The 25,887-nt window shown below is 38.5% G+C and overlaps 1 protein-coding gene and 2 pseudogenes across 2 annotated transcripts in view; all 3 read right to left on the bottom strand.

Annotated features, from left to right (window-relative positions):
• Positions 1-6,551: 6,551 nt before the first annotated feature.
• USP32 (ubiquitin specific peptidase 32) overlaps positions 6,552-25,887 on the bottom strand; it is a 181,976-nt gene continuing 162,640 nt past the window's right edge. For both annotated transcript variants that reach the window (XM_063109752.1, XM_063109753.1), the window contains exons 28-34: positions 23,336-23,422; positions 22,200-22,320; positions 17,324-17,515; positions 15,910-16,198; positions 8,887-9,311; positions 8,278-8,370; positions 6,552-7,764 (exon numbers count right to left, since the gene is read on the bottom strand). In XM_063109752.1, coding sequence (XP_062965822.1) covers positions 7,591-7,764; positions 8,278-8,370; positions 8,887-9,311; positions 15,910-16,198; positions 17,324-17,515; positions 22,200-22,320; positions 23,336-23,422 — 1,381 coding nt within the window. In that variant the 3' untranslated portion in view covers positions 6,552-7,590. The remainder of the gene's footprint in view (positions 7,765-8,277; positions 8,371-8,886; positions 9,312-15,909; positions 16,199-17,323; positions 17,516-22,199; positions 22,321-23,335; positions 23,423-25,887) is intronic.
• LOC134389494 (high mobility group protein B1-like) lies at positions 11,533-14,156 on the bottom strand (annotated as a pseudogene).
• On the bottom strand, positions 14,301-15,139 carry LOC134389338 (acyl-protein thioesterase 1-like; annotated as a pseudogene).

The raw sequence follows: 25,887 nt of genomic DNA, 5'->3' as shown, positions 1-25,887 counted from the left end.
TAAACTTTCTAAGATACTATGAGACACTCCGAAGTCTAGCTCCTAAGGTCCCTGGGCTACCAGAGGTGAAGAGAACAAACCTAGGATGTCAGTTTATGTCAAGAATCACTGCATGACTATTTATTTGTGGCTTAGAGTTTTTTATCTTCCAGGAACAGGAGGAGGAACTGCTTTCAGGACACCCTCTTCCTTTCCTTATGTCACAATAGGTACTCTGCACTTGCACAAGTGTTACAGGTTGTAAAGGGTTTCACATTCACTTTCTCATTCGGTGCTTGTCACAATAGTAGAAGGTAGTCAGGGTCATGGGACCCTCATCCCTCATCAAAGATGGGGACACTGAGGTTCAGGGTGATTGATTGTCTTACCAGGAGTTGCTCTGTGGTGGATCACAGACTCCAGTTCAGGGGGAAGTGCAGTGGTGTAGAAACAGCCAGATTAAACTGTGTTTGAATCCAGCTCAGAAATATTACATCTGGGGCCAGCCCCGTGGCTCACTCGGGAAAGTGCTGTGCTGTTAGCGCCAAGGCCGCGGGTTCGGATCCTATATAGGGATGGCCGGTGCGCTCACTGGCTGAGCATGGTGCGCGGAGGACACCAAGCCAACGGTTGTGATCCCCTCACAGGTCCAAAAGAAATATTACATCTGTGTGACACCTTGGGCAAGTGATTTAACCTGAGTCTCAGCTTCCTCGTCTACAAAAAGCAATGATAATACATCCCTCATAGAGCTGTGGTGTTAAATAATGAATGAAACATGCATAGCCTGGAGTCTGGCAAATAGTAGAAATCCACTAAATTTCTAAGTCCCCTCTCCAGCTTTCTTCTGGTTCCAAGCTCAGGACTATTCTTTAAACCACACAGTAGGTACTCAAAAAGCACTTGATGAATGAGTGATAAACTCAGCTCTCTTCCTTTCCCCATCTCTCCCAAGTGAGACATTTATTTGCAGCTCCAAGCCACAGAGTCCTGCAACAAGGAGTGGCAGCAGTAACTTTCTCTAGCTGGTACAAGAATTAGAGGCCACATGCCCTGGCACTGGCTCCCTATAGATGCCCAGTCCTGGGACAGAGGCCAGACAGCAGGTGGGCTGCTCCAGGCACTACCTATGGTTTCTACAAGGAGGGAGGTTGACCAGCCTTCACCCTAGTTGGCTGGCTTTTCCCCTCTGCCCAGATGTACAGAGAATAGCAAAACGGCCTTTGGAAAGGCCCAGCCTCTTGCCACCATTATTTCCAGCAGTCCAAAAGAGAGTGTTCACCTGGGAATGCTACCAAATCCTCTTGCTGGGGACAATTCTCTGAGAGCTCTGCACAATTGACTTAGAGGTGAAAGGTGTTTTAGTGGACATCTGATCCAGAGCCCACAGAGGTTGCTCAGGCAGCTCCACCCCTACCCTCACTTCAACCCAAGCAACTCCAACCTCATCTGCTTTAGCTATTGGTCCTTCAGGTAAAATATGGTTGGAAGAAGGGTTCAGTCCTGATGTTTCAAAAGAAAAGCTGAAGACTACTGCCCTAATTCACAAGAGGAACTGAGCCACAGAGAAGGCAATTGATTTGCAAAGGTCATAAAATTCTGCAAGGTGCACAGCAAACACTGGACTGGACTTCCAGTCCATTGCTTTTCATGGTGTCAGCTAAGATGATTGCTCTGAACATGAGGCTACAGCGGCCTCTGACGACAACCACAGGCATCTCCTACTCCATTCTGGGAAGCTCCCTGCTGATCCCCAATAAGAGAGTACCTCTCCCCCCGCCCACTTTGTAATCCCAGCAGGTACTGGAGTTTAGCCATCAGGAGCAGAGAATCCTGCTGTGGAGAATTGAAGGGTGGCACTGAAAAAACCATTGTGGCAGCAGAGAAGGGCCTTGGATGCCTCCACCAACCAGGCACACTTCTTCCTGGGCTGCACTCAGCTATGATTGGGCTCTGGCATGCCTTCTTCCTGTCCACATCTCTTCTAGTTTTTCTCCCTCTCCTGCCTGACTCCTTTTGTTTTTCTCCTTTACTTGGAGCACTTTAAGCCTAATATCCATCCATGAGTTCCTCTTGTGCTTGTGGTAAGGTCTAAAGTTCATTATCAAAAGAAATTCCAGCAAAAGTGGATTGTGTGTATGAAAAAGAGAAAGTTAAATTACAGCCAACAGGGCTGGCCGGTTGCTCAGTTGGTTAGAACGTGATGTCGTAACACCAAGGTCAAGGGTTCAGATCCCCATACAGGCCAGCCACCAAAACAAAACAGAAAACAAAACACAAAACATTGAAATTTCAGCAAACAAAACTTATGTTTACAACAAATGGTCTAAAATAGGTTAGTATGAACTTATGCAAACCATATGATAACATCTTGCAACCATACCAAAATACCTGGCAACGTGAAATGCTTTTATTATAACTGGTCTGAACTTCAGAGGCTTTCAAACATGGTTTCTGCCTTATCTTCTGCTATGCTTCTCACGTACCTTCAGCTCAGCTCAAACATGCCTACCCTGCCTCTGGAATGCATAACCTGAATTCTGCCTCTGCTCTTTTGTTGTCTGTTTAGACTGCTGGACTGCTCGCCACACTTCTGACAATAAAATCCTGATCTTCATGGCACAACTCTTTCTTTTTCCAGTTAGTTTTCCCTAAGTACCTCATCAACAACCTACTGCTTGACGTCCTATGTCAGCACTTCATTAGAGACAATTATGTCTAGGGAGCTTTTGGATGATTACTATCACTCCTCCTTACATGTGCACACGTATCTTTTCCTAACTAGACAGGAAGTAATGATTCATTCCCTGGAACAGTGGTTTCCATAAATGATCAATCTGCAGACCAGTACAAACTGGCTACAAAAGAATCTCCCCTGAGGAACTTATTAAAATGCAGTTTTTGCATGGAAAAGAATGATCTCACAAATATGGGTGTAAATAGGTACAGAACACAGATATAATATGAAAATAATGGGTGTGATTCTGGAATCAGCATATTTAACAAGCTCCTAGTTGATACTGATGATGCTGATGAATTGCCAGGCTGAGAACTGCTGCCCCCAGGGAAACTAGCACAAAGTTCTGTACACAGTAGGTGCTCACATGTTGTTTACCTGTATGCCTCTGTACTAGTCATGAAGTTGATCATAACATTGTTATTTTATACATGTGTTGTTTCCCTAAGTGTGGAAAGAATACTTTATTCGAAACCTAAAGAGGAAAGATCTGTGCCTATTTATATACAAGATCTATTCCTTTTAAAAAATTTTTTTTAATTTATCAATATACAATGTAGGTGATTTTCGTGTCCCTTTACCAATTCCTTTCTCACTTCCCTCACTCCCCTCCCGCCCGTCAATATCATGTCTGTTCACCTGCCTTAACAAGTTCAAGGAATTGTTGTGATTGTTGTTTTCTCCCCCCACCTCGCTTGTTTGTATATTTATTTATTTTTAGCTCCCATAAATGAGAACATGTGGTATTTCTCTTTCTGTACCCGGCTAAGATCTATTACTTTTAATAACCTTTGGAAATAAAGTAGTATTCTCATTCGACATGAGACACCTGAGGGTCTAAGGCACTTGTTTTAGTTCACAGTTGTTAACAGCAGAGCCAGAATCTGATTTCTGACTGAATGGGCTCAAAGTCCATAACCTTTCTCGTTACTAGAGGGCATGAACTAGTGGCTTGTACCTGGCCTGCAGGTTAAGTTTTTATTTGGGCAGTACAATGTTTAAAATTTTTGAAAACTAATTGCATTTCTAAATTGATTGTTTTGTATTAATATCTGGATTTCTGGCTTCTCTTTAGGAGGAAAAAAAAGATTTGGTTAACACTGGGGCCCACATTCTTATACGGCAACAATCAGATGGAGCCTTTAGATGGATATATGCCTAGAACTTACCACGGTCGCCACCACTCCTCATTCTCAGCCACGGCTAGACTAGCTTTCTTACGTTATTCTATTACCAACCTGGTAATACAGGCTTGAGTTTGCAACTGCTGCACACGTATCTACTATCCTGCTTCCCACTGGTCAGGAAGTTTGGCAAACCTAATGACAGCCTCTTTTCATTGCTGTTTTGCATGAGTCTCTGATCATAGAAGCGTGTGCATTTCTGACTTTGTGATTTCAATACTAAGCAACCATCATCAAGGAAAACTGAGAGCTCTGCTTCCCAAGTTACACATTCTGGCTCGTCCCAGTAAAATTCTATTTTAAACCTTTAAAATAACTGAGAAAATGTGGCAAATCATCCATTTGCAGACACCAACTAAGAAAGAAGCCAGAGTGAGCAACGCCACCAGGTGGTGGAGAGAAGACATGTGGAATCACCACTCTCAACCAGAGAGGATGGGAGGCTGAAGACCTCTCTCAACTTACAGGGCCATTCAGAAACTACAAACGAAATGCTTGTCCTTCTCCATAAGCTAGTCCTTCTAAGGCTGTTAAAATGCTAGGAACACAGACTGGCACTTTAGGAAATGTGCTTCATTTTTTATAACTTTTTGGATCCATTTTCTGTTTGTTTGTTCCTTTCGTTAAACAAGCTGCCACTGCTGCTCGTTCAACACATTTCATTTTATATTTTTTAAATGTGTGTTCCTTTTTTGGAGAATGTGAGCAGAGAGCTATTAAAATATTTTAGTATCAGTACAGCAAGGGGGTAAAAAAAAAAAAAAAAAAACCCTTTGCAAACAGAATTGAATCTCCTGGGGCTAAAATCTCACATTCATCAAACTCCAAGAAACAGTCAGGCATTTATATACCACATAATGATGCTTCAGTCAACGATGGACCGCATAGTCCTATAAGATTATAATGCTATGTTTTTACTGTATCTTTTCTGTTTAGATACACAGATGATTAACATTGTGTTGATCAGTGGAGTAACATGCTGTATAGGTTTGTAGCTTAAGAGCCATGGGCTATGCCATATAGCCTAGGTTTGTGTAAGAAAAACAACAAAAAGCACATAAATCAAAAATAAAGAAAATAGCTTTGAATAAGTACACTGTATGATGTTTGCACAATGAGGAAATTGCCTAAGGACACATTTCTAAGAATGCATCCCCACTGTTAAGCAATGCAAATTTTATAGGTAAACAAAAAGGGGCTAAGGGTGAAGAACCTACTGCTCTAAAGCTTCATCTCGTCTCAGCACTGCCTCCTTGGAGATGTTCCAGAAAGACAACTAGGGATATCCTGGTTTCTCAGTGACCCCTAGAAACCTAGCGTCATTTCAAGGCATTATGCAAATGAGAAATTTTCCTCTTCTTCACCTAACCTCCTAATGTGCATAAAAACTATCATAGGACCTCCCCACCAATCCTCAGTTCACCACTTGCTCTCTATCCTTTTCCTCCCCCCACCCTTCAATGCCTTCCAAAATAATTTTCTAAAAGGGATATGAGCCACATTTAAATCAAATTCATCTGGTCACTGCAGGTATCGTTCTACTCTCAACAGTTTCCATTCCCTCAGAAATGGAGCAACCACTCTATAAAGTCTGATAGGCATTATTCAAGTAGGAGAACTAAAACAGGATCACAGAAAGACTGAAGAATTTGACTTTATGTGTTTACTTGTATGAGAAAAAACAGCACATAGAGGGATCCACAGTATTTAATTTGTTTAGATAATAGTTACAGATAAACAGGTACACTCCATATACAATCACCAATACTTTTTATACAATTCATATTTCAGTACATCAACACTATTTTATTTACACTCTATTTATGTACATTAACAGCTTTCTAAAGTCAGTGCATTGTCAACAAGTTTTATACAGTAATTTACAAGATGAATGTAGTTAATAGTTAATTTAATAAATTTTATGCTAGTTCATGAATTAAAAAAATTAATTATAACCAATATAACAAACACAGATCAAACAACATTAGTAGATTGTGCTACCTGCTTAAATAAAACATTTGTAAGGAAATTTAAAATCTTCCACTTTTTCCTGGGACTTGTCCAGGTAAGAATGGACAGATTTTATATAATAAAAATCTTGAAACTATTAAGTATGCATTTTGTCTGACTTCATTACATTATACCATTTAGGGCACTCTTTCTTACTTGTAATTATATTCTTCTTCTGAAAGGGGTTTCAACTTAGGTAGTCATTTACGACAACCTTTCACATGCTCTGAGAAGAACTAGATAGTTACTGGCCTCAGATAACAGAACACAAATGCTTAATCACATTGGTTCTTACTACCCATGAGGAAAAAGTGCAATGGAATCTGACTTAATGAGAATCAACTTCCAAGGTGTAAATTAATAATAATAAAAAAAGACTACAAAAAGGTGGAACATTTCCTTTGAATGCATATTAAAAAACAACACAGGAAAAAAAATGCTGCCGGAAATAAATAACATTTATAGTTTTGTTCCAGTCTTGAAAAATCAGAGGAAACAATGAAGTAAGCAAGAAATATAACTTTGATGACTAGTGTAAAATTAAAAAAAAAAAAAAAAAAAAAAGACATGCAAACAAAACCAAAGTATCCTAACCATCAATTTCTTTAAAAATACTTATGAATTATCAATGTTTGGGATTTTGTTTTTAAATTTAATATGATGTGGGAAAATACCCCAATAGAGTTAATTTATAGCCCTTAGAGCCATCAATACAAACAAGTAAGTTCATTTGCATGTATTCTCTTTTTTTAAAAGTGCAAAAGAAAGAAAAATTATGAAACACCATCTAGCTTTGATGCCACTTCCTTCCCAGCTCTTTGTGCAACACGTGCATGTAAAGATGGTACAAATAATGGCAACTACCCTGCCACACTCAGCAGTAGGGAGAGGGGATAAATTTTTGAGAATACTTAAAGTATCCTAAGAGGAAGATGCTGTTATCAGGAGGGCCATTTTGCCTGGATTTCCCAGAACACTTTTTCTTTCTACTGGGTCTCCCAACCAAGGCCCTGGGTGGAATCTTGTAAGAGATTCTCCCTTTCAGATTGACCACCATGTGCCTCTGCCACTGACTGGTTATGTCTCAAACAAACAAAACAAAAAGAGCAAGAAAGACATAAAAAGTAGGGAAACGGTTTAAAAAATAAATTAAAAAATCTGCACCCATGCCACAAGAATCACTTGCACACTTCATGATCTTGCTTTCTCCATCGTGTCAATATAATGGAATAAAACTTCAGGAAAAAGGAGGTAGCATATCATGTCGTCCCCAGACAACACTACTATTTTTTTATTTTTTACTTTGACTCCAAGGAAATCCTTAGTATTCTGTAATGATTATTGGTAAACTCTATACTCACTACATGTTTGTTCACATCTGGACAAGCACAATTTAATTATTATTTGGTCCCAGGTGGCTGGTGCCAAACCCCTTTGTTTACAGGCTAATGGTGTGATCTGCCTGAAAGTTCTCTACCAGAGAACTTGAGTGAGACTTCAAAACAAAATTATTACTACTCTTAAAGTTAACTATTTTAATTAGAATTTTTATTTTGTGCTTCAGGGTCACAGGATAAAATAACTACATTTAGCTTGCCTTTCAATGATGCTTTTGCCAAATGTCAGCTACAAGGAGTCATCTCCCTCACCAGCACCCTGTCTAGCAGCCAGAGTGGTAGCTTACTGTAACACACAGTATTTTTTGTAATCAGATTCAAAGTCTTCGTCCATGCTGCTTGTGTCTGCCATCTTTTTGCCATCAATCTTTGGCAGAAATTGTGCATAGTCTATCCCCTGCTGCTCATAGAAAAGAATGTAGGCAGAGTCGGTATCAATTTCATCGGGGTGAAGTTCCTGAAGGGGCAAGAAAATCCTTTAACAAAAAAGCCATCACTATGCTGGCTCGTAATCCTAGCCAGGGAAAGGAAGGCCAACCCTTTCTAATTACTAAACCTTCCTGTTGGTTAGGATTTTGTGCTCTCTCAAATTACTAAACCTGATTGCTTTTAATCAGCTTAATATTTTGGCTGTCTCACACCTGACCCTAAAATGAGCCCCATAATTCTCAATGTTTATTTTGGGGAAAATACTCTGACCGAAGTCAAAAGACTTACCTAAAACCCCATCAAATTCTAATAGTTCAAAAGATAGAAACTTTTTCTCATTAACTAACACCTCTTTTTCCTCACTATTCATGTTTTTGTTCCCCACTCTGCATATTACTTTTGTTCCCTTAATACTGATAGCATCTATATACTGATCCTAATAAAAACATCTAATCAGGAGAAAGTCCATTATTTCAACAAATGTTCCCCAGATCTGTTGACATTCTGCCTCTAACTTCATTCAAAAATTAAGAATATTTACCTTACAGCTGCTGTCATTGTAACAGTACCACTTGCAGTTTGGGTTTTTGGCATAAGTGACATAATGGCCCCCGCCCAGAATTCCTGAATGGCACTGCAAGAGAGAAGAAAGTGGAGGTATGTTAGTGGTTAACAGTACTATGGATAGGGCATAGCACTAGCATCTGAGCTGGAGAACACTGAATAGTTAGTTGGTTAAGAAAGTGTTTTCGAACCATCTCATTTTTTCCAGAAACAAAATAAACAAAAAGTAAAATTGAAAAGTCATAAGCTCCAAGTCTTGTGTGGATAAACAACAATTTTATAGTTATAATTATCTTTTAGAAAGTTAAAAATTCCTTAGGAACACAATTATTAATAACTTGAACCTGTGACTCCACTTACAATAATTACATGACTATTTCCTGCATCATACTGTGAGCTCCCTGGATTCTATCCAGAAGACCAAGATTTCTATATTAACTTTGTCTATCACCAAGCTTATGCCTAAGAAATAAGCAGCTCCTGAAAAAATGCTTGCTGATGAATGACTGAAAACAAGTGAGCAAAAGTGAAAAGTCCACTAAAAAGTGCAGACCACTCTTTGAAAACCATACAACAAATCACTTACCGAAATTGCATATAGATTATAAATAGGCTTAATACGTGTATCTTCTCTTTGGTCATCAGTGCTGTCTTCTTCGCTGTGGTTTCCAAGCTGACCACTGCTGTAGCCATTGCCACATGCCTCATGCTCATAAAGGAATCCATTGGCCAAAGCTACCTCATAGTCCTGAGGGATGACCAGCTCAGGTTGGCTGCCCCCCAGCATGTGCCCCCGGCTCAAAGCATCAGCCAGCTCACAGATCTGCCCAGCCCCATTCTCTTTGCTGGCATCCAAGTTCTCCTTACTACTTGACAGTTTATTTTTGCTGCCAATCTGGGGCAGCCGGAGCCTCCCTTTGCTCCTCCCCAAAGTCCGTGGGCTGCTGTTAGGGCTGCTATTTTTGCTGGAGGGACAGCTGGTTCCCCTTTTCCTTGACGAAGAAGGAGAACCTGTGAAAGGGAGAGAAAGAAAGATTCATAAATCCAAATTCCACAAGTTAAGCCAGCCACCAAATACTAAATTTGAAAACAGCTTCACCAATGTGCACATAAAGGTAAAGACAGGAGAGCCTTGACTGGCTACTCTTTCCTTTCTATTATGTAGCCAATAAGTAACATTCTTCTCTACCTCAATACCAAGTCTCTATAGGCAGCAATGTCCTAAATATGTAAAGTATGTTGTAGGGACTTAGAAAATAGCATATAAGTGATTTATGTCAGATTCAGTTCAAAACAATATAATTATTAGACTAAGGAGTTTAACAAATACATGTTTTTTAAAAAACAAGACAAAAAATATAACCATTATTTATTAAGTATTTACTATTATCAGGCATGGTACTGGGAACTCTATTACATCTACCACTCAAAAAAATCCTGTAAAGCAGTGGTTCTCAAACTTTTTGGTCACAACCCACCACCCTTCTTATACACTTAAAAATGATTAAGGACCCTAGAACTTTTGTTTATGTTGATGTTATCTATCAAGATTTCCATAATGTGCTGATAACTCCAAGGCCCAGGGTTTGATCCCTGTACTGGACAGCTGTCAAAAAAGAAAAAAAAATCCCTCATTAGAAATTAAAACTGAGGAATTTAAAAACTACAATACACAAGCACATAAGTCAGTGCAATGCTATCATCACATGCCATGCTGTCTCTGACTCCAATGTATATTTGTGAGAAAATGAAAGTGAAAAGGCACATATTGTCTTAGTACTTTTATAAAAATAGGTTTTGTTTCAGAATTAAATTTTATTTTATACTGATAGAAACCATGAAAAACATTTACATTTTTCCATGTTACAATACAACATTTCAGTGGAATACTTCTTACCATAAATAAGACCTTGCTGATCTGTATAACTGAAACAGCTTATGTTCTTCAAGGCAAAGCAAAATTACTTAGTAAATGATTGTTTAAAAATTTTAAATCTAGACATAAATATATGGCTTCATTAATAACATCCTATATATAGTCCATTACAAAATCATTTCCCTTATCAATTAGCACCTGTTTATAAAGATTCATTCCTAACATTGTTTTGGTCAGTTGGAATACAGCAGAAAAATTAACACAGTCCAGAAATATCAAGTATACATTTTTGCCATATATTAAACTGTATGGTAACTACACCATACATATAGGGTTCTAACTTTTATTACCCATAAATTTGTTTTGAAATAATTTTTATTATTAATTTGGAAATTTTTACTATTTAAAATCGATCACTATTTTTGTTTGCACAAAAAAAAAGCATTTGACTAAGGTGGAAATTTCAAATGAGTTCATTGGCAGATAAAAATAAAACAAATTTTTCTAATAGATTGCTCATTTTTTACAGTAGTTTCAAACCAAGTAAATTTGAGCTCTATGCTACAAGTATATCAAATCATCTTAGAGGTTTGTTTTTAAGATCAGTCTTAAATATTTCAAAACATACTAAAATATGACCTAATTATTCTTTCAGTTGCTTACAGAAAAATAAAACCACAGAATCATTCCTGTGATCTGGACTGAAGATTCTAATAACTAAATAGGTCTAATTTCTTTTTTTTTTTTTTTTTTTTGGCAGCTGGCTGGTATGCGGATCTGTACCCTTGACCTTGGTGTTCACTCTAACCAACTATAAATAGGTCTAAATTTGGAATAAAGTACAGTTATTTGAAAAAAATAGTACAGGAAGTTTTACACGATATCTTGGTTTTTTTTTTTTTTAATAAAAAAACTTGTATTTACTTAGAAGCATTCAGAATGTCACAAAAGAGCTGCAAGTTTGTTTTTTTTCAATTGCAGAGTAGTTATTCAGTTAACACAACAACAATTATTTCATATAAGTTGCATCAGGGACAACTGAAGATGAAAAAACTACCATCCCCATATATAACTAATTTGTGCTGTGCACCAAACAAGAACACGCTTTAAATTTCCATGACAATTTACAACCCCCCCCCAGGCAAGGTTAGTATTTACTGAAAATACCACCAGGACAGATCTATCTTAGGACACATTTGGTAGTGTGTTAACTATACAAAAAAAAGACACTGTACAGTTTAAAAACAAATCTTACACAGCCTTACGTTTCAATTTTTTTCTTTAAAAGGACTGAGTTGTATACAGGGGGATTAAATGCTTTATAGCCAAGAAAATAAAAACTGTGCTAGAACCAACTTATTCATCATCATCATCTTCCTCTTCATTTTCTTCTTCACCCACCTCCTCCTCATCCTCTTCATCCTCCCCATCTTCCTCCTCTTCCTTCTTTTTCTTGCTTTTTTCAGGTTTGACAAGTCCCTTTTTTGCTTGATCAGGCTTTCCTTTAAGTCGGTATGCAGCAATATCCTTTTTGTATTATTCCTTCAGCTTAGCAGCCTTCTTTGCATAAGGCTGTTGATCATCTGTAGCAGTGCTGTTCCACATCTCTCCCAGTTTCTTTGCAACATCACCAGTGGATAGGCCAGGGTGTTCTCCTTTGATTTTGGGGCGATACTCAGAACAGAACAAGAAAAAGGCTGAAGGAGGCCTCTTGGGTGCACTGAGATCCTTGAATTTCTTTTTTGTTTCCACTTTAGGAGGGATATAAGTTTTCATTTCTCTTTCATAATGGGCCTTGTCCACCTTTGCCATGTCTTCAAATTTTCCTTTCTTTTTAACAGACATAAGTCTTCCACCTTTCTGAGCACTTAGAAAACTGAGAAGTTGACTGGAGCATCTGGGTGCTGCTTCTTGTGCTCCTCCCACCAATTTTGCACAAAGAATGCATATAATGACATTTTTCCTCTTGGCTTCTTAGGATCTCCTTTGCCTGTGGTTATTTATTTTTCCCCAGTGAGGCACAGAGATGCCCAGTGCCTGCCTGGCTCTCACTTGCCCCAGCACTGTCTCTATGGAGCTCAATGTACTTCAGTGGCTGTAAGAATGGGAGTCAGATGTAGCTTCCTCAATTCTCTCCACTATGTAACATTACTCTCCCTGGTTTCTTTTTTTATTTTTGGTGGCTGATTGGGACAGGAATTAAACCCTGGACTTTGGTGTTATCAGCACCATGCTCTAACCAACTGAGCTAACCAGCCAGCCCTGATTTCTTTATAAAGTATAAATAGATTTCAAATATCATCTATCTACGATTCAGAATGTCAAACTACAGCATGTATTGACAGTAGCTTTCTATGGCAGGGAGGTGATATTTGGTCCACTATGAAGGACAACAAAGAAAGAACGTATTTTCTTTTTCTTGTGAGAATAGAATATTAAATAGGAATAATATCAGGGAAAAGAAAAGCTCAGTCCCCGAAATAAAAGGGCCATTAATTGAAGAGAGCAATATTACTCTTTAATGAAACTTAAAAGCATTATACCTATTATTAGCAATAATGTAATACCACTTCATTCTTATTATGAAGTACACTTATGTATATATGAATACATATATAAAAATACAAGCACTGCATGGTGACTAAGCAATTTTGGAATACATCCATACACTAAGTCGCAGCATGCATAAATCCTTTATTTTTTTTATAGAAACATAATTGATTATACATATTTCTAGGGTACAGACTTGACTATTAATAATTGTGTACAATATGTAATGATCAAATCAGGATAATTAGCATATTCATCATTACAAAACAATCATTCTGTGTGTCCATTAACCAAATTCTCACTATCCCTCTCCCTCTCCCCTTTTCCCACCTCTAGCAATCACAGTTCTGTTCTCTCCTTCTGAAAGTTCAACTTATTATTATGATTGTCCTCCCTCCTACTCCTCTCTTCCTTCCCTCCTACTTAGGAGTGAGGACATGCAGTATTTCTCTTTCTGTGCTTCGCTTATTTCACTTCACATAAGTTTCTTCAAGCTTGTCTACGTTGCTGTACATGGCAGAATTTCACTCTTTTTTTTTATGGCTGAGTAGTATTCGTGTGTGTGTGTGTGTGTGCGTGCGTGCGTGCGTGCGTGCGTGAAAGAGAGAGAGAGAGAGAGAGAGAGAGAGAGAGTGATGGGAGTGCAGGGATCCCTTTGACATGATTTCCATTCTTTGGATATATACCCAGTAGTGGGATTACTGGATCGTACAGTAGCTCTATCTGTACTTGTTTGAGAAACCTCCATACTCTTTTTCCATGATGGCTGCACTAATTTACAGTCCCACCAACAGTGTAGAAGTGTTTCTCTTTCTCCACATCCTGCCAGCATTTGTTATTCTCTGTCTTTTTGATAATAGCCAGTGTAACTGGGGTGGGATGATACCTCAGTGTGGTTTTGATTTGCATTTTCCTGATGATTAGTGATGCTGACCATTTTTTCATGCATCTGTTGGTCATTTGTATGTCTTCCTTTGAGAATGTCTATTCAGCTCCTTTGCCCATTTTTCAATTGGATTTTTTTTTTTACTTTTAAGTTGTTTAATCATTTGTATCTTGGGCCAACCCCGTGGCGCACTCGGGAGAGTGCGGTGCTGGGAGCGCAGCGACGCTCCCGCCGCGGGTTCGGATCCTATACAGGAGTGGCCAGTACGCTCACTGGCTGAGTGCCGGTCACGAAAAAGACAAAAAAAAAAAAATCATTTGTATCTTAACTGCTCGTTTATACCTAAACAAATTTTCATTAAGCACACTAGTAATTTTCAAATGATGTAATAAAAACTCTGGTTGCAGTATTTTATTATTTTGCTGAATTACATTTGAAAAAAATAAGCTAGCTGCTTCATCTATTTAATACAAATATATTCTGGATCATATACAAATACATGTACAGAAACTTAAATGATCATAAATTCCCCACGAAGAGACATTATTTAGTCTGTGTCACTGGCATGCATCTGCAAAACATTTTAACACTGCAAACATTAGAAGTTTCAAGATTGAGCTCAGAAAAGATTTATACTCTACTACAGTGATGCTGGTGTACTTCTTCTACACAAGGTCTCTTAGTGACATCAGTCAACTAAAGGTAGGAACTTATCAATGAATTGCTTGACAGACATCATTTCCCATTGGTATGACATGTGAATCATGCCTTCATAGGTTTTAAAGGTTACATTGGCTGGCTTTACCAATGTTTTTAGTTTTTAACAGTAAGAGAAACAAATATTAGGGGAACCAAAGTGTTGCAATCTCCATGGCACTGGAGAACAGAAGGATCTCTTCTTGAACTACTAATAGGACCCTGTGGAGACAAAGCCCAAAACGGAAGCCAGCAACTAAGTGTGATGACATCTGCCGGTTTCTGCTGTGTGGTAAGAGCAGTATATAAAGTTACAGCTCCTCCTTGAGAAAATCCTCCCAAAATAATTCTATTAGAAGGAATGCCATTTTTCCTCCTTTTATTTTTTTATTTACTTATTTTTCACTCTTCACCTCTTGGTCTATCTAAGCTTTTATATTCTCTGTTGCCTGTTTAATTCCAGGTTCACCCTCCCATGAATTTGGTGAAAGACCAATCATATCAAACAAATAAGGCATAGCCATGTTCATATTTAAACTTTTTTTTTTTTGGTACCTGGCCAGTACAGGGATTGAACCCTGGACCTTGGTGTTATCAGCACCACGCTCTAAACCAACTAATATAATCGGCCACCCCTCAAATTTATTTAATAGGCACAACTGGCACATGCGGGAAGATATATTTGCTATGTGAACTTCTGATATCTGCAACAGCTTCTGCCCATCCGTGCTTGGTATCTCCCAATCCATGAAGGAAAATCAATATGGTGGTGGCCTTCCCAGCAGTGGGCAAAATGGCAGGCAGTGGAGCAGACACATTACAGCTGCACATATACCTGCTCAGCAAAGTGTTGCAAGGGACAGCGGGCACCTGGCTGCGGCCCAAGGGCATAAGGGTGCTAAACCACCCCAGCGGGCATGTGCCTACACTCCCAGGAAACTTATTCTTATGAAAATAGTTTTAATCCTCCAGACCCCCTGAAAGGGTTTCAGGGACCTCTAGGGGTTCCCAGACTGTACTATAAGAACCTCTGCTGTAAGGGAACAAGAATGACAACTACAAGTACCACTCATGTTTACCATATGTCAGGCATTATGTAAAGTACTTCAGTCTTTTTTATTTGGAAGCTGGCCAGTACAGGTCAAGCTGAACCCTTGACCTTGCTCCACTCTTTCTTTTTTTTATGTGTGTGTGACCGGTAAGGGGATCGTAACCCTTGGCTTGGTGTTGCCCACACCGCGCTCAGCCAGTGAGCGCACCAGCCATCCCCCTATATAGGATCCGAACCTGCAGCCTCGGCGCTCCCAGCGCTGCACTCTCCCGAGTGAGCCACGGGGTCGGCCCCTTGCTCCACTCTTGATAAATCAAATTCTCACATCCTGTGAACTTAGTATTATCTCCATTTACAGATAAGAAAATAGACTTAGGGAGGCTATATAGCTTGTTAAAAGTCAACATAACTCAAATATAGATAGGTTTGATTCCAGATAGGTTCCTTCTACCCCACCAAACTGTTGCTCCAGAGCAGAAGACCAAGGGAAATATGCAGCCTACAGGGTCCCAAGAAAGCCCCTCCATTAGGTACCCCCAGGCCTCCTCACCTTTTGGGCTACTGATGATGTTTGTACTGAGTGAGGATGGACTCTTGCTCAGGAGCACTTCCTCTTCCCTTGCTGAGCTCTGGGCATCCACTTTCTTCGCTTCTCCTGCTGGAACCCTTGGCTCAGAGAGGTCATCTCCTGGGGGTGTGAGTGGTTTATGCTGGCAGAGAGCGGGGTCTCTTGGCACCAAAAAAGCACTAGGGTCAAAACTTTCACGAGGAAATTGAACAATTTTCTGTGATTTTATCCATCGACCATTTACAAATTGAAATCGTTTAAGATGAATAATCTGGAGAACAAAAAGTAGAAAACATCTGTGTTAAAGTGTTCTGAAGATATTTGCATAAAAAAGGTCTAATACATATGAATGCTCAAAAATATACAACATAACATTTATTCTTCATTATTCTTTAAAGACCTCAAAAATATGGTTTTGATAAATGCCTTTACTCCACGATGTATTTTATGTAGTGGTTATATGATGTTATGTAATTGCCAAAATTTATCAAATTGGCCATTTAAAATTTATGCATCTAATTGTATGTTAGTTATACCTTAATTTTAAAATAAGTCTCCCCCTTCCCCATCTACCACATCCCTAAGCCCTAACCCTGTTCCCTTCTCCCATTTTCCATCCCTGGAGCTAGCTAACCAATATTATTCATTTCTTGTGCATTCTTCCCTGGCAAGCTGTTCTGGTCTAAGGAAAGAAAAACCTACATTCAGTTTCACAGAGTAGTAGGATGAAGACATGAATAAGAAAATACATACACGCCCGGTTAAAATATACTAGTACCTTACAGTTACATTTGATGGTACTTCCACCCTTAAGGAAAAGGCTTCCTTAAACAATTAGGAAGATTTGTCACTTCAAATTCTCCTGACAAGCAACAGGAGAGTCTTCAAATCCATGAAGGGAGAAGGCAGAAGTAAATCAAATCTAAAAGAACATATAAGGCTCAGTGCACTGATGTGCTTGTGCACACAAACATAACTTGGCAGTACGCCACAGCCTGTGACCAAGTGCAGCAGTAATGGGAGCTCCCAACTCAGTTGCTCTTCTATAGGCTATGAAAAGCTAGCCTAAAGCTAGCCTAAAGCTCCATAGAGCCAGATGTGTTCAAATTCATCAGGGTGTACCACTGTGGCACTTCTCACATTGCAGTGAATTGCAGTTACTGGTCTATATGATGTCTCTCTCCTAGGCTGTAAGTTCTTTAGAAAAAGAAACTATCAAACATCTGCTGAATAATTCATCTCCGTGCTCAACATAAAAACCTTGCGCAGAAAAAGTGTTTTAAACACTGCTGTAGGAAGGGTCTTATTCTCAAAAATAACAAACATTCCTGTTTGTTCATGACTTCTTTCCTTTATGCTAAACTTCTACTCTCTCAGAAGCAGGACTGTCACATACCAGGATCGGGGGAAGCCTCCAGAGATCCAACTTCTTGGTTGCCAAGCAGTGGGTCTTACACTTGGAACAGTAGTACATCTCATTTTCCCCTAGCTCCTCTTCACTGGTGAAAGCACGGAGACAGCTGTCCAGGTTGATGGGCTCAGCTTGTGCTCGCCGACTCTGCTCCACACTCTCGTGCTCATCTACAACCTGCAGGAAGAGGGAATGGGAGGAATGGGGGTTATGGCGAGGGCATTTAAAATTGTCACACAGCTATGCATCATGCTCTCGTTTACTCACCCTTATCTTACTCTACATGAGGAAAAAGAAAATACAACCCAAACTAGAGTCTTTGAGCAAATACAGCATCTAGCATTTGTTCACAAATATCTTACCAGTAACATCTTGGATAAAATCTCTATTTATATGACTTGTAGCTTTTCTTGAAAAATTTCTGAAGGCTTCAAAGTAACAAAAACAAAAACAAACAAACAAGGAATTGACTGTTTATTTCACAATTTTGGAATCCTGAAACAGTTTACATGTGAGCTAACCCTCAAGCCAGGGGTGCTGCAAGTAAGCCATTTATTTTTTAACCAGAAAGACAGAGCATTGTTAGTATGCTGTAGGCTTCACAGATGCCAGATTTGTATGAAATAAGAAAGGGTACAGAAAAGTTCACCGTGAGAAAGTAAAAAATCACAGCATTAAACTCTACAGGATGCAACTCATTTGCATACTGACACTATATAACACAGAGTTATTGGAATACCTCTTGTATCATTATCTGTCTACTGTCTCACAGGGATTTCTAAAAATCTGAGGTGGTAATAAAAGGAACAGCAAGCTCAAAAGAGCATGCTCCTTTTGTTGAGAAGGCCCTTAATTCCTCTGGGCCTTCTAGGTAGGCTTTGGAGCAAGAAGGAGGCAAGCATAAAAAAGGAGAGAGAGCAAAGCGGGGTAGGTGTGTGCAAACGTGTGTTGCGGGTGCTATAGAATGGGGGGTAGGGAGAGAAGGAAGGACCTAGAACGCAATAGAAAAGAATTTTTTCCCCTCTCCCATACCTGGCTGACACCTGGCAAGCAATCAAGAACCATGGATCCTTGTACCTGCCAGCTGCAAAAACCAAAAAAACAACAAAAAAACCCCTCTCCACCCCCCCACCAAAAAAACTCCCCAAGGAGCTAGGACCCTTCTGTTGGTCTCTATTATGAATGAGAAGGTGAGTTAGGCAAAGTATCAGAATGATGAACGCTACCATGAGACTTCACACAGGGAGATTTTTGTCCCAAGGTAGAGCCCAGACTACAAGTCCAATAATGACTGCCTCTCTTTCTGCAAAGGTCACATCTACGAGGGCACTTCGGAAAGTTCATGGAAAGGTTCAGATTATCTTTCACTTCTATTTGTCCACGAACTTTCTGAAGTACCATCGCATGTCCATCACCCTACTTATTGCTCCTCCCTTCCAGAGGTGGACTTGTTCTCTTCCCCTGAGGCGATTTCCCCCACATTTCCCTTCCTAAAACTCAGGATGGGAACACTGAGCTGTCTGGATTACAAACTGGCACAGCTCAGGACATTCAATTTAGAACAGGTTTTCAAGTGAGACCTTTTCCCTATAGGAAAGGACAGGTTACAAGGCTGTCAAATGGCCCTAACAAGCTATCACAGTTGGGGTTGATCACGCAATTAAAGTTTTAGCATTGTATCACCATCCAGTCTAAAGAAGTCATTTAAAAAGGGGAACTTAGAGAAAATTCTTTTTTTAGAAAAGGAGACCTGGCTTGACCTTGGGTCACTGACTTCTTTTCTCAGCACAAATTCTGTAGTAACAAGATATTAACTCTCATCATCTTTTAAGCTGGTCACTCAAGGGAAAAACTGACATGCTTCAAAAGGAAACATGCTGCGTCATGGTTGTTGGAATGAGTAGCAAAAGAGGTGTATCAAATACGAGGGTACTTCAAAAAGTTCATGGAAAAATAGAATTGAAAGATAATATGAATCTTTGCATGAACATTTAAAAATTTTTTTTCTTATTTGTTCTTAGTGTTTTTGCATGAACTTTTAAAAGTATCCTTGTACAGTATAGTCTCTTTTCTCATAGCAAGTTAAATATTATCTCTATTATCTCTACCAGGGATGCCTTATGGCCAACCACAAATTATAGTAAGCTAGTAAAGAGTGCTGATTTTTCTTGACTACATTTTCTGTGGAACACAGGCTACAGAGCTAGAAAGAAACAGGGAGGAAGGAAGGCTGATTAGAAACACATTTGTGGTCTGACAATAATTTTCTATTTATCAATAAAATTTCCCTAAATGATAAAGAGTCCCTTTACTTCTTGAGATCCTGGATCAGATCCTCTACTATTGTTCAAATAGTCTAAATTACTTATAGGCACCCTCTTCTTTTATTTTCTAAGTAGCTTTAAAGCTCACCTTTAACACGAATGAAGTAATAGTTTTCATACATTATAAGACTATTAAAAAAAGAGAAAGATGTAATGAGTTATCTAGTTTAATTTTTTACTGAGAATAAAAAAGAAAAATTTTTTGAGGACTGTGAGGTCCAAACAGTGGGAAAATGCAAAGAATAAGAGCAACTGCCCCTCTATTTTTGTTTTAATTACAAAATAAAATATTCACACAGAAATTTTGGAAAGAAAAGAAAAATATAAAAAGGGAGGAAAAGTTTTAATTTTTTTTTTTTTTTTTGGTGGCTGGCCAGTCTGGCAAACTGAACCCTTGACCTTGGTGTGTTACAAATCTGTACTCTAACCAAATGAGCTAACCAGCCAACCCCCTTCTTCTTCTTCTTTTTTTTTGGAGGGGGGCGGGCAGCTAGGCAGTATGGGGATCCAAATATTCTTAATACAAAAGCAACCACTGTAAAAATATTGGCAGATTTTCTTTCATCCTTTTCTTAAACAGCATTTTTTCTTTTTTTAATACTGAAGAGATTTTTTTCCAGTATATGCAATTTTATATCTTGCTATTTATAAAAACTTAACATGATATCATTAAGTATCTTCCCATAAATGTCAGTAAAAACTCCTGGTTATCATCATTATCAACGACTGCATAATATATTATTCAACGAATATATCATGCTTTATTTAACCATTCTTCTAATGTGGGACAGAAATAAGTTGTTTCTAATTTTTTACTATTCTAAAAAATGCTTATGAACATGTCTGCAAATTATAGACTATCCTATTCCCTTAGAGTAAATTCCTAGAAGGAAAATCACTGGAATAAAAAATATAAAGGATATGGGCAATAATCTCAGTTTTGAGCCAAAGAACCTCCTTTGTCTATGTGACTCTCTAAGCACATACAGAAACCACATGTAGGAAGAGCCCAGATTAGTCATGTGGCCCCATACCCTAGCAAGGCAGAATATCTCAATAGCTGCTTGTTTCCATGGTAGCCTAGGTGCATCACTGAAAGTAAAAGTGAGCTGAAATTTAACAGGTCACGTAGGCTCTTCCTCGAATAAGTGGGACGTCCTCCAGAGCTTGCATGTTGGGCTTGTTTGAAAGGGGAAGAGATTTACAGAGCTAAATAATTTTTCATCTTTGACAGGAGTGTCTTGTCAGAATAATGTCCTGTCAGATTTTGTGCTGACAAAGATTTAAAATTTTCCCTCTTCAAAGGAAGCATGGCTGAAGTTATTGAATTACTTTGCTATAGTGAGCATGATGTAGAACAGCAACTTCTCTTCAGTTTCTTTAGCCCAGTGATCTTTCATTTAACAAGTATCAACAAATTATACTCATCCTGGGCTAGAAAGAGCTACCAAAAGTCTCAGGGTGTATAAGGGTATATCTAGGGATCCAAACAGGAACCTAGGTCTGAATTGGTAGTTTCCCCACTCTTCAATAGCATAAAAAGACAAAACAGTCAATTACCATTACTAACTTATCTAAAGGGAATGCTTTAAGAAATAGTGAAGAAACTTGCCAATAATCAAGAGCCCTGTAAATGCAAAAACTACTACAATTCCTCATGGACTTAAGAAACTCCTTAGAAGGGTTGAACACTTAGCTCAGTTGGTTAGAGTGTGGTGTTATTGAAGATCAACGGTTCAAATCTCGCTACCAGCCACAACCAAAGGGGGAAAAAAAAAGACAGTCCTTTCATTCTTTTGCTTTTACTTCTCCATCAGATTCTTAAAACATCTACAACTTCAAACAATATTTGGTTGATTAAAAACTGCCTGAGACATTTCTACCTCCTTATAGTTGTTAAAAAAAAGAACAACAACAACAACAAAAAACACCAAAACTATTTGAAGCAAACATTTTTACGTATGGAGTTAGTAGTTATTATTCTTTCTGAAGTAAGATTTTCAGAATTCAAAAGTAGCTCTGGCTGGAGCATGGCAGTAGAGGGAATGCGACGTGTGGAGAACAGCCAATGAGATGTACTCAGGTATCCAGTCTTGAAACATTTCAATCCTTTCTCTAAGTTTTCTGATCATTATTCTCATTAAAAGTAGCTGCTATAGTCCTGGGACACATTTGAGATAAGTTAATTGTGGTTACCAAATGCTGTAGCTTCAATAATATTTAACAGGCAGAGAGACGTTTATTGGTATGTCATGGCCAAAGAATATAACTTCTTAATTACACAGTTTTGTTTCAAGATTTACTTTATTTATTAATGTTTTGAAATTTAATGCTCCCAAACAATTAACTCCAGAAGCTGGAAAACTGAAAAATCCACTCAATCACGTCAATATATTAAGCGACAAAGAATGCCAATAAACATTTTTCCAGTTGCATTTAAATTACCTAAAACCGAAATGGCATATAATATAGTTAAACTGGCGAAAATTGCCCATATAAAAACTACCATCTTATGGTGGCCCCACCCAAGCACCTACCCGTTCCTGTGACGTTTGATAGCGGAGGTGAAGGGCTGTGGGGTCCCAATCCACAGCAACATAGGCATTTCCAATGAAAGCTCTGTCTTCCCCACAATCAATTTTACAGCCTCTGCAAAATCTAAAAGGGGGAAACAGTTCCACAGAGGAAGAAATAATTATAAAGGAATCTAATTTTTCTTAATCAGAAATACGAGGGTATTAAGTGCTTTTTTTTCAGGCAAAAATAAAAAGAAATATGAGGGTACTTCAAAAAGTTCACAAATTCATATTATCCTTTAATTCTATGTTCCCACGAAATTTCTAAAGTACCCTCATATCCTCCCTTCCTAACTTTTCTACTTTATTCTTTGGCTTCTAACTTCAGATTATGACAAATGCCGGAATGTTTATTAATAATAATTATTACTTCAGGGAATCATGCTTATCACTTGTTGAGCCTCTGATTTTATGAAGTACTTGATAACTGTCTGTTATACACAAGAAGATGTCAGCTTTATGGCAAATAAATGATATGGGAATTGGCTATTTAAGTTAATACAGCTCTAAAGAAATTCTATATTCAGTTATTTAATGCTCTGACGTAGGACGATTTATCTGGTACAGAAACACCTATGCCCTTGTTTGTAAAATGGCACATTAAATAAATGTATACAAAAATTTATCATGTTGTGAGGGGCAGGGAGGAGTGGTGCATGACAAAGCCATGGCTCCAATCCCTATTTTAGATTCAGTTTGCTAAGTCTATTACATTCTCTAAAGGTTAACTCAGTATTGTCAGGCAATTTCCCTGCTGTAACAGCAACAACCAATCAATCTCCCTAACTCTTCTAAAAACCAAAACTAGACTTCCAGCCAAGTCTAGAAAACTGATTTACATTTAAAGAGCAGAAGGTATAGAATAATAAATGTTGACCATAAGCTATGAATTTGGTGTGCACTGTGGAGTTTATAAAACCAGCTAAGTCTCAAAAGCAAAACTTAGCTTTTGACCTCACAAGGAAGAGATGAACAAGTTTATTTCAAGCTTTTCATGACTTGCTATCACTTCTCAAAACTGAAAATCTTATGAAAAAGCTATAATATCTGAAGCTGCAATTCTACGAAAATTTTTCTTTTGCAGAAGGTCACTTTACCTATACCATGGACACCAAGCACAGGAATTCCCATCTTTCTGTACAACTCGAAGAGTGAATGGATATTGATAACCCATACTGTCATCACTGAAACAGAAGAGAACATAAATAAACCAAAAAGTGTAAGAAGTTTTTCTGGTTTGAGATCCAATTCCTCTTCCTCTTCCCTTGAAGCAATCTTAGGAAGGGGCATTTGCCACAGTGGTATGCTCATGTTGATGGCTCAATGCTGCTTACCCTAATCCATTACCAACCACACTCTGTACCAATCATACTTTGTACCAACTTGACTCCCATGCTGCATCTCTGCTTGCAGAAGGGGAGACATACTAGACTGCCAGATGTCTCTAAGAGAGTCCATGTGGTTCACGAAAATTTTATAAGATAACCTAATCATGAAATCAAACACCAATTATCCTTCAGCCCTAATCCTATCAGAGGATTTAATGCACATTAAACTAAAATAATTAAACCTTTCCATGTCAAAAACATTGACATGACACAGAAGGCTGTATACTAAGAAGCATTCTTTAATCAGAATCCCTGATGTGATACATACTATAAGCTACATACTATTCTTGGAGTAACTTCTTTTAACTGTCAACAATTGTGTCAAGATAGCCTTGTGAGTTCTCCAACTTTTAAAAAAATGTACTTATCTTTGCCCCAGGAAGAAGCAATGTAACAATTTATACATATATCAAAACATCAAGTTGTATACCTTAAATATATACAATTCCTATTTGTCAATAATAGTTCAGTAAAGCTGGGCTTGGGGACAAAGCAATGCAAGGACATCAGAGCAGTATATTTTACAGCTCATCTGGCAATTGGTAGTCTTTTACATGGCTGCTAAAGGTAATAAAACCGTGATAAAGACTCACTGTATGGGGCCGAGCCCGTGGCGCACTCGGAAGAGTGTGGCGCTGGGAGCGCAGCGACGCTCCCACCGCGGGTTCGGATCCTATATAGGAATGGCCGGTGCGCTCACTGGCTGAGTGCCGGTCACGAAAAAGACAAAAAAAAAAAAAAAAAAAAAAAAAAAGACTCACTGTATGGACAAAAGTGAGTATCACATCTGGCATAGGAGTCCCCATCTTTGGGCATAACTCATCTAGAGAATGATTACTGATAGCCCATACTGTCCAGAATCACGTCCAAATCAGGTCAACAGTAAGTGAGGAATCAAAAGAAAGATAAAGGGACAAAACGATCAAGTAGCACTCTCATGGGGAACTGTGCAGCCCCCCTCCTGAAAATTTCCTTTACCTTTTTGTTCTAACTGAATGAAGCCTACCTTTCTTGAGGATCCCGTTTATTCTCACATACCCCAGAACCTGGAGGTGATATGGATCACCTCCTTACTCCTCTTTGCCACTTCTAGATGAATCTCCTTCCTTCTTTTTCTAAAAAATTCCAGCTTCTTTGTAGCATGTGCTACTGAACTATGACACCTGCTATTCCTCCTTGGTAGGTGCATCATCTCTTCTTCATTCACTATATTCACTAAAGATTTTACCACCTGGTTCACTGTTTTTCTCTCCATCACTTCTTTTATTATTCTTGGTGACAGCAACATCAATGTAACTAATACAACAATATCTTGGCCTTCTCTCTGCCAAAAAACAATTTCTTCTACCCCATATGATCCACCCTTTCCAACTGTCATATTCTAGACCTTGTCAATACAAACTTTACCATCTCCAAAATCTCAATTCTAAGTATCCTACTTTGCAACCATACTCTCCTATCTTTTTAGATCACTTATTCAAATATCTCTACTCTTAACAATTCTTTGGCCAAATAGAAACCTCCAATCTCTGGCCTCAAATCCTCACTTTCCTTCTGACCCACATAAGTAGAGAACTGTACAATGAACCCCCATGTATTCATCACCCAACTACAATAATCATCAACACCTGGCCATTCTTACTTTATCCATACCCCTACCCCCCCACCCCCACTACAGTCTATATTTCCCCCATCAAAAAAAAAATTGTGATAAAATATACATAACAGAAAATTTACCATTTTAACCATTTTTAAGTATACAATTCAGTGGCATTAAGTACATACACAATGTTGTACAACCATTACCACCATCCATATCCAGAACTTTTTCGTCTTCCCAAACATAAACTATTATCCATTAAGCAATGATTAAGCCCCTCCCTGCCACCAGACCAGCAGACCCTGGTAGTGATAGAGACAGAGACTATTTTCAGTCTCTATGAATTTTCCTATTCTAGATATCTCATAAAGGTGAAATCATACAATCTTTGTCCTTTTGTGTCTGGTTTATTTTGTTTAGCCTAATGTTTTCAAGATCCATCTATGTTGTAGTATGTGTCAGAACTTCATTCCGTTGTATGCATATACCACTTTTTGTTTATCCATTCATCCATTGATGGACACTTGGGTTGTTTCCACCTGTTGTGACCCAGCAGATTTTTTAAATAAAAATCAGAGGCATTTTATCATTTTATCCATAAATATTTCAGTGTGTATTTCCAAAAGATAAGCTCTTATTATCTTTTTAATGTCTGTGGAGC

Source organism: Cynocephalus volans, chromosome 10 (genome assembly GCF_027409185.1).
Source record: "Cynocephalus volans isolate mCynVol1 chromosome 10, mCynVol1.pri, whole genome shotgun sequence".
In the NCBI taxonomy this organism is placed as follows: Eukaryota; Metazoa; Chordata; class Mammalia; order Dermoptera; family Cynocephalidae; genus Cynocephalus; species Cynocephalus volans.
The sequence above is the reverse complement of the archived record's forward strand: the minus strand, read 5'-3'. Positions and strand labels throughout refer to the sequence as shown.